At 39.0% G+C, this 9839-nt stretch overlaps 1 protein-coding gene across 1 annotated transcript in view; it reads right to left on the bottom strand.

Annotated features, from left to right (window-relative positions):
- The window catches only part of MYRIP (myosin VIIA and Rab interacting protein), a 309369-nt gene that overhangs the window by 265984 nt on the left and 33546 nt on the right, over positions 1-9839 (bottom strand). Inside the window, exon 2 of the mRNA XM_018555942.1 lies at positions 988-1110. Coding sequence (XP_018411444.1) covers positions 988-1097 — 110 coding nt within the window. The 5' untranslated portion in view covers positions 1098-1110. The remainder of the gene's footprint in view (positions 1-987; positions 1111-9839) is intronic.

The raw sequence follows: 9839 nt of genomic DNA, 5'->3' as shown, positions 1-9839 counted from the left end.
ATAATAAGTTAGTGACACTGATCCTGCAGCAGTTCAGGATTCAGCTGTCACTAAAGGTTTTCTGATTGTTGCAACAACGATCAGCAAACAAACATTCTTCTTTCAGGAATAGATACATTATAGGAATAGACACATTATGTATCTATTCATGAAAGAAAAAAAAAAAAGCCAGTATAGCTTGAGAGAGATATCTCTCGATCTATACGAGCTGTCAGAATGCCGGCAACAGCCGGCATGTGTGTCCCTCTGCTTTGACTCTCAGACACCCGATATTAAGGTATCGGGTGTCTGAAAAAGGTTAACCCTTTCATTAATGAATGCCTCTGTAGTAAGGGCATTCATTAATGAATGTTAAAAGCTGATTCTCAGCGGTTAACAGCCCTCTAAAGCAGCAAATAACTCGTCACGTACAGTGTACGTGACAAGTCATTTGGTCCCTTTGTGGCTGGACGTACAGTGTACGTCTCCCGTCACGAAGGGGTTAAAAAAGACATATAACAGTGATAAGGCCTTGTGGTTCGTTAGCATGAAATTGTGGTCTTTTCAACTAAATATGTTGACGTAAACACATTCATAAATTTCCCCAACTGTATTAACACACTACCAATTATTTTTCCAGCATGCATTAGAGCTACAGTGGCTTTTCTTTGTTTTGCAGCATGCTAGTACAACAAATGCTTAAAAAATGTAATGTGCCCACATAAACCACCCTTACCCTGTTATTTTGGCATCACCAGGGTTCAGGAAATGGCTAAACCTCAAAATGTATATAAATGCAAACATTAGCACATTATCAATGCAGTGCAGTGCAGTGCCCATACATGTATCAAGGTACCTTGCATCAACAACATACACATTTATTTACAAGCACTGACATACAAAAAAAAGATTTTAAAACCTAAGATTTAAAAATGTCCAGTGTTTATTTTGTCTTAAAAACATTGCCATTTATTTTGAAAATAAAGAGACATGAGAACATTTTCCTACCTTAAGCGTTCCTCTTCTTTCTTTCTGAGGCTGAAGTCTCGCTGGACAACCTGAAGGACATGTTCAGCTTCATCCTCGGTCAGACCAGAAAGATCCAGTTTCCTTCCCATGTCTTTCTTGATTCTAAAAGCAATTAAAAGAAGCTGTAAATCACATAGATTTCTCCATCACCTCCCCACCTGGAAAAGGACTAATCGTCTCTGCTAATTATAGACGTTATAAATATTTCACAGGAGGTATATGCACAAAAAAAACCATGAGCATCTGTAAAAACAAAATACTTACCGATACCCTTCATTTGTAAGAATCTAATTTACTAGATAAGGTGGATGTATTTTACTGTATATAATAAAAAATAAAATCCTACTAACACTGCATAACCATGTGTAAAGCAATGTGTGATAGTAGCGTAGTCACACCTTATCTGCTACCACCAGCCAAAGGATCATAACATATTAGTCATTAATCAAAGTGGAAAAAAGTGGAATGGGATGTTGTGTTTACGCTAACATCTGATTGTCATTCATAAACAGTTACGGACAGAATGCCATGGCAACAAGGAAATGAATTGTAATATTTCTGTATGACACAATTTGTATTTCAAAAGAATGCACAGGTAAGCGGGAAAAAAAAACATCAATGAATGCTATTTAGTTTGTTATGTTCCTGCCATTCCCTACAGAGCCAGATCCATCGGACAGCTGGTGTTTGCAGGTTTTTGAAATTCTCCTCCACATTTTACTAATAAAAAAAGAAATCACCTATGGTAATGTAACACACACAAAGGGAATGGATAGAATCATGTATACTTTTCTTTCTTTCTTTCAAACTTCATTATACTAAGGAATAAATCAACTTTAAAGATATAAAACATTGCATATGAATATTGTGTGGACTTTCATCTAGCTTGCTGCTACTGTTTTGGGCTCCATTACATGTTCTTTAGTCTTACTGTTACCTGCTGCTAAAATCCTGTTTTTTACAGACCTCAATAGCTCAATGGAAAATGTACACTCACAAGTGAATGACTCATAGCAGCAATTCATGATCCCACAATTCCAAGCAAACTGCGTCTGCAATGCTGTATCTGTAACTAACCCGTAGTGCTCTGGGAATCCTTTTTATTGTATTGTATACATACAGTATAGTAAAATACACATATAAAAGTTTAAAGCATTACAATTTCAAAGAATATTGGCCCAAGAATTATTGCTCTAACCCTGGCGCACACTGCAATACTAACATTTTTAGTGCAATCGACATTTTCATAGGTAGATGCACCCAACGCATGTATACGTTACTTTGCACGTGGGGGACTTTAGAATTTTTTTGTATTTTAAAATTATTTGATTTTACTTTATTTTTCACTTAATTGTTATCATGGGGGCGCTTACAATCCCCCTATGTGATAGCATGTTGGGTGGTGACAGGTACTAGGGTCAGGTACTAGGTACTTTCAGACCCTTAGTGTCCCATTTCCACTGAGAAGAAAAAATAAGTTCAAGCACAGATCATGCTTTTTCCCTGGCTTCTCTAGCCGGGGTATGACAGCTGTGGAACCGGAAGTGATGCAATCAGCTCTCGCATTCAGCTCCATTCAGCCAGGAGGAGATTGTCTTTCCCAGTGTCTCTAACCTCTACCCGCCAACACCCATGATGCTGGTCCTGGACCTGCAGGAGTGGCAGCAGAGCTCAGGAAGCAAGGCGGTGAGTGTCGAGCAGGGGCATGCTTCACCAGCCCCTGGAAGCAATGTGATTGCAACTTAGCCGCCAGAATTGCTTTCAATGCAAAGCCAACCATTACACAGATTTACACAGCTGAACAGAGCCTCGGCTTCTATAGCGTCCAGAAGTCTATTTAGAGGGGCCTGTTGCCAGCGATGTCCGAGATGTGGCAGGTTAAAACAAGCCCTCCCTGACCTGTGTAGCTGCAGGCAAAGTGGAACAATTCATAATCAAATTACACCACAAAAACACTGATTTTTTTTTCTAAATGAGAAAGGAAAAATTAGAAAACAAATGCTATTTTTGCTTTGCTTGTATCTATAACCAAAACTTTGTTTTAGCTTTGGATGGTGTGGGGAAAAGTAAGAACTCCCCTTTTGTTCCTGGTGACCACTGTCAGAATCTTAGGAGAAATCCAAAATGTTACCGTTGCCACAGGAGGTGAGGGTAATGGAGACACCTGGTTACAACTGTCTAAGGGTGAATTTGCCATTTTCAGGACATAGACAGTAGTAAAAAACCTTACAGTGGTTTTATCCAATCCTCACTTTTTTTCAAAACTGACTTTAGATACACATTAGAATAAGATATATATTACAGAAACAAGAGTGGGTGAAATGCAGTGGTTGCAAGCATAATGGTTCAAAATGTCCTATTTCCCATTTGTTTCCCTTTTGTGGGACGTCCAACTCCAACTAGTAAATCGACCTAGCTTGGCCAGGTTCTCATTCCATAGATGTTATATAGAAATGATGAAAAAGACATGTCTCTCATTTCTTTCTCCTGAACATTTCCTATAGAAACTATATATTCCTCTGTATCAGCTCTTTTAGTAAACTATCCAGCAGCAAGCTAATGTATTTCTGTTTATTTACCCTAGTATTGGAGATGTAGGGGTTGATTTATTAACCTTATAAACACACTACGAACATGTATACACCTCTGTAGTGTGTTCCCTCCCAGCATGATCTATTGGTGGAATCTAAACACCTTTGTAGTGTGTACACACCCAGCAGGTGTGTTGTGCAAAGCCAAGCATGAATTGCAAGGTGATGTTGTGTAAATTAGCTCTATGTTGTGTTGCTTGCGTTGATGAATGCAGGAATGTAAATGCATGAGCTAATCATTTTTGTCTAAACACAAAAGCAGCATTATATATGCATCATGTGCATGATTTTTCCATATATGGCATTAGTGGAAATATGCTTTTAGAGACTTTTTGGTTGATAAATACGTTTTGCTGTGTGAAAATCACACGCACCTGGTGCGTGCGTGTGTTTAGGTTAGTAAATCACCCCCGTAATGTGTGATATAAACTTCTGGCATCGTTCACGGGTTCCATATTCATTCAATATGTCTACTACCAATATGCTTGCCAGACATAGGAGCAACTCAGTGTCACTAAGAGGCTGTTTTTTGATACATATAAGATGAACTGGATACAGTTTTTAGGTGCTCAAATATTTTTAAACTTGTCTTCTTTTTTTTGGGTAGCGGAGTAGCTTCTGTGCTGGCAATGCTTGCTGAGCTGAAAAAATTGCTGCCAAAACAGGCTATGCTTTTTAAGTACAGACATTCCTCACTTAATGACCGAGTTCCATTTCTATGACTAGGGCGTTAAGCGAATTGGTCACTAAGTGAGGAATAGAGGAAATCAGCTCTAATATAGAGTACATGACTTAGGTTTGCATACTGCAAATACAAATGCACAGTACATTAGTGAATACTGACTGACTGACCAACTGCGGGAACGTGACATAGACTGAGGAAGGGTGATGTGAAATGAGCTTGACCCAAGTTCAATACCAACTGGTCGGAGAGCTGGTTGTAAGTCCGAGTGGTCATTAAACAGTTAGGTTGTTGAGTGAGGAGTAGCTGTATCTAGTTTAAATGTTCCAATGCAGTCTTTCAAAACTTTAAATTTTTCATTGGCCAAATAAAGGAATTAGGGACATATGGTATTTTGGGCAACTTATACGCCCATCTAAATGGTTCCACAGCATGACCACCAAACAGCTTTCTATCAGTTTTACTTGTACATGTGTTTTTTACTAGTGCACTCAAAGATACCTTAATTACTTGTGTTTTTTGCACATCATTACAATCAACAGCAGATGGGTGTTATGTACACTATATTACCAAAAGTATTGGGACGCCTGCCTTTACACGCACATGAACTTTAATGGCATCCCAGTCTTAGTCCGTAGGGTTCAATATTGAGTTGGCCCACTCTTTGCCGCTATAACAGATTCAACTCTTCTGGGAAGTCTGTCCACAAGGTTTAGGAGTGTGTCTATGGGAATGTTTGACCATTCTTCCAGAAGTGCATTTGTGAGGTCAGGTACTGATGTTGGACGAGAAGGCCTGGCTCGCAGTCTCCGCTCTAATTCACCCCAGAGGTGTTCTATTGAGTTGAGGTCAGGACTCTGTGCAGGCCAGTTAAGTTCCTCCACCCCGAACTCACTCACCCATGTCTTTATGGACCTTGCTTTGTGCACTGGTGGCAGTCATGTTGGAACAGGTAGGGGCCATTCCCAAACAGTTCCCTTCACTGGAACTAAGGGGCCAAGCCCAACCCCTGAAAAACAACCCCCCCATAATCCCCCCTCCACCAAACTTTACACTTGGCACAATGCAGTCAGGCAAGTACCGTTCTCCTGGCAACCACCAAACCCAGACACGTCCATCGGATTGACAGAGAAGCATGATGCATCCCTCCAGAGAACACGTCTCCACTTCTCTAGAGTCCAGTGGCGGCGTGCTTTACACCACTGCATCCGGCGCTTTGCATTGCACTTGGTGATGTAAGACTTGGGTGCAGCTGTTTGGCCATGCAAAACCCATTCCATGAAGCTCTCTACGCACTGTTGTTGTGCAAATTTGAAGGCCACATGAAGTTTGGAGGTCTGTAGCTATTGACTCTGCAGACAGTTGTCGACTTCTGTGCACTGTGCGCTTCACCATGTGCTGACCTTGATTTGTCATTTTACGTGGCTTACCAAATCGTGGCTGAGTTGCTGGTGTTCCCAGTTGCTTCCATTTTGTTATAATACCACTAACAGTTGACCGTGGAATATTTAGTAGCAAGGACATTTCACGGAACACCTGAATCCAATGATTTGGAGGGGTGTCTCAATACTCTTGGCAATATAGTGTATGTATCTAGGTGTCTTTTTCTGATATGGAAAATGTAACAATTGATTCTATTGAAGACAGCTCTGTTTTTTGTGGCTCTGAAGGCGTGATGGATCGTTGCTGATGTTCTAATGTAACAAAAAAAAAATTATTTTACAATTTCTTTCCTCATTTTTCCACATTCAGATTGCTTCATATTTGTCATTGACACAATGTTTGTGAAGACATAAACATCTCATTCCTGATTAAATTGACAGTGTAATTATTCTATGCTGCTTTTCACACAGTGAAAAATAGGCAAAAACTAATGATCTGTACTCTATACAAATTTTATGTGAAAATAAGAGGCACAATTAAAGAGATAATCAGATCTAGGTGGGAGGTAGCGTCCCCATATAAGAAAGCAACCATATGGTCATAATTTAAGGAACACTTCTGTAGAAAGAACGCTAACATTCAGTTCCTTATTAGGAGCAAAAGCTGGAGGATAGGAGATGCCCTACAACTGACCCCACGCTTCATGACACTAGACTGTAGACATGGAAGGTCCTGCAGCAGGCAAGCACATCACGAACACACAATTACTATGAATGCACAGCATGTCACATACAAAGTCAGGCAGGCGCACAAGGAAATTATTCAGGGACAGCACAGCACTGGATGAAATGTGTATCTAGATAGTACATAGATCCAAATGATCAATCAGAGTACAAATAGTTAATGTACCTGCAACTACACTGTACAATGTTCCAGTTGGAAAAAGCCAAGGAAATTTAAATTTGCCTTAAAAATTGCATTATTTTGATAAAAATACTAATTTTATTATTACAGACTTACAGAGCATTGCAATTCCATTTAGAGTTTTACTGAATGCAGCATTTTGATGCAGCAGTGCAAGTGTAGGGTCTGTTCACACCTGCCTGGCTTCCTGCAGTAAAATTAATGCATTACTGCATACCTGCATAGTTTACATGGTACCAACAACTATTTATTAGACAGCAGATACACAACTTGAGGAATGGCCACTGATCATGAGATCTGACACTTGTAGTGCAGAAGCTCAGTATACAAATGACTGTGGTCACTACCAAGATAATATTCTACAAAGTTTACAAAAATCCAGCTTCAGGTACATCCTAAAATCCTGTATTTTATTGTTCCATGTTCAGTATGTAGTCCACCTTCAAATAAAAATCCATTCAGTTTGATGGCCCACATTTATGATACTCAATATCGCTACGCTTTGTAGAGCCCTTGGGTTATATTCATGGATATTCAGGCATTTAGATATTTTTTATCTCCTGGGACCTAAGTGTTCTTCCATTCAATGTTTCTTTCTACTTCCTTCCCCTGCTGGGACCCTGTCGCCCCCTCCTTCCTCTCCCTTTGGCTCTTTTTCTTATTTTTCTTCCTTTGTCTATGCCATGGGCTTTAGCACCCTATGTTTGTTCTTCTGGGGATGGTGATATGATTGTATTCCTCAAATATCTTTAACCAACCTGTGCATATAGGTTTTTGTTGTGACAGTCAGTTGGTAGCACATAGTTTGATAACAGTGGAAGTGAGGTGGGAAATCTTCCCAGTAGGAATAAAGGCAGCAGTAATTCTAGTTAACGGAAAACTGTAACAATGAGATAGGAAGTCTGTCATTGCTGACCTCCTTCTAGCTATCAGTCAACTTAGAATTAACTGGATTGTTAGTGTAAAAGAAGCCTCCATACTTCCTCAGTATGGTGTCCAAATGAGTTGATGTTCACATATTCAGCAACCAATAATCCAAACAAGAAACCATCAGGACATTACTGGTTGCTGAATATGTGATCATCAACTCACCTGGATCACGGTTGTGGTAGGTAGATTCCACACATATTTATGTGAATTTTTGTCTATCGTGTTATTAATAGTCTGATGATTTCTAGGAGGTTATTCGGTCGACGCTGAGGGAGTGTAAATTATGTTTTATGTAAATGAATAAAGTATATGCAAGTTTTTAAAAGAATAGCATGGAAGTAGTATATGATACTTTTAAAGCCCCACTCAACTTTTTCCTTTTTTTAATTAGTTTATAGACCTTTAAAACCTTTTGAGATTTCATTTAACATCATTACCAATGTGTTCAGATTTAAACTTTGTTAACTTGATTTCTTTTTTGCAATTTTTAATACATCTCTTAGATGTCATTAATGTAGTTTCAGTACCATCATCCTTTTGGGATTTAAATGCTTTGCTTTTATGCTTTATCATATCTAAAACTTTGCTGTTCAGCTATATTTATTTCCTTTTATTCATATTAATTTTGTTCTTAAAGAAAATGTACTTGTTAGAGCTTTTTTTCTTTTTAAATGTTCCATTTGGCTTTGGTGTGTTTCTTCATTAGCACACGTTCTCAATCTACAATGGTTATGCTTGCCAGACAAGTAAGAATATGATGGTTCAAATGACTATCATTTTGATGAAAGAATCGCAACTTTCAAACTTTGGCTGCATTAAATTGGTAGTTCAATTAAACAGTCTCATTTTAAAAAAATGATTAATTTGTCCTAGTGGAGATTCAGTGGAATTCAAACAAATAGTTTTTTTTTTCTTTGGCACTGGCACTGGCAATACTGACTTCAGTGTCCCATCTGATGTAACCATAGTTAGTAGCAAAATGTGAACTCCAGCATAGTCAGTAAAATGAAGTTGCTTATAACAAAACTCAATACATGCATTAAGGTAATTATATTCATCATGTACAACCAAATAATTGCCGCAGGATATAACATGTGGTGATATCTGATATGTTATTATATGGAAAGGGCAATATTCTAATACCCACAAACATTTTTCTGTTTAGTATTAAGTAGGAAACTGAAGTCAACATCTCAACTCCACCTGAAATGGCTGATAATCTAAGACAGTTACTAAGGGCTTACAGTGGTTTAATCAATAAATCTGTGGCTCTACGTTGTTCTGACCTCATTGTGCATCAAGACAGTGTTCCCCTTAGATACCCCTGCTGCCCACACTGTCCTGCCCCCTCTGCTCTATGCACCACTGACAATAAACTTTCCATTGGTTGGCTAGGGACACATATATTCATCAGTGCTTTGGCATTGCTTTAATGCCAAGGACTCAGCAGCAGACAGAAGTAAACAATAGAACTAAGCTTAGGGGAAACCTGCAGAAAGCTGAGCTACCAAATCAACTTAGGCTGATTACATCCCAGCAAAACTAAATTTAAAGTGTCACCTTTGGCTACATATATTCCTACAGAATGATGCTCCCTCTAGCCATATCAACTGTCCACTACCACATAGGCCCACCTGAAGCCACAGATTATCTGCCTTGACTTAAGTTGTAGTCTTTATCTCTGCAGCCACCATGGACCATTACCTTTTTCGTGCATCCACTTATCAACCCTCCCAGCTATTTGCTGCAATCATGGTGAAGGGAATACACAGTCTGAGGGGTGGGGACTAGCTGTAAGAGAAGGAAACTAATGTAAGCAGGCCATTATCAAAGGTGTGGACACCAATGAGGAAGAGGAATACTTTACGCTGCTCCTCTTGGCTGATTGCGGGAGCTGGACCCTCAGAGAAGCAGACACTGCAATGTAAGGGAGAGATACCACTGTTGAAGCTGAAATCAAGCGGGGCACTTGGTAGAAAAAAGTTTGGAGTAAAGACTATTCTACAAATGTCTTAAAACATTTAACCATGTGCTTCATATCTTTATGTGAAGGCAAATGAATATTCAATGTCTTCCTTGTATCTTTTTATATGCATATAAAAAGAGAAAGACAATTCCATTTTTGTCTTAGTTTTCATACTTCCTAGCATATGGGGATGCCAAACATATTCCAGAGCAGGCCGATGTAAATAAGCACATTTAACTTTGTTACTGCCACAGCTAAAGGGACAGAGCATTCCCTTAAGGCAGAAGTGATGAAGGGCAGAAATATGACATTCGCCTATGTTACATAATTACAGTTATAATTTGTCAGATTGAAA

Source organism: Nanorana parkeri, unplaced genomic scaffold (genome assembly GCF_000935625.1).
Source record: "Nanorana parkeri isolate BGI_ZX_2015 unplaced genomic scaffold, ASM93562v1 scaffold219, whole genome shotgun sequence".
Taxonomy (NCBI): domain Eukaryota; kingdom Metazoa; phylum Chordata; class Amphibia; order Anura; family Dicroglossidae; genus Nanorana; species Nanorana parkeri.
This window is presented reverse-complemented; position numbering and strand designations above follow the sequence as displayed.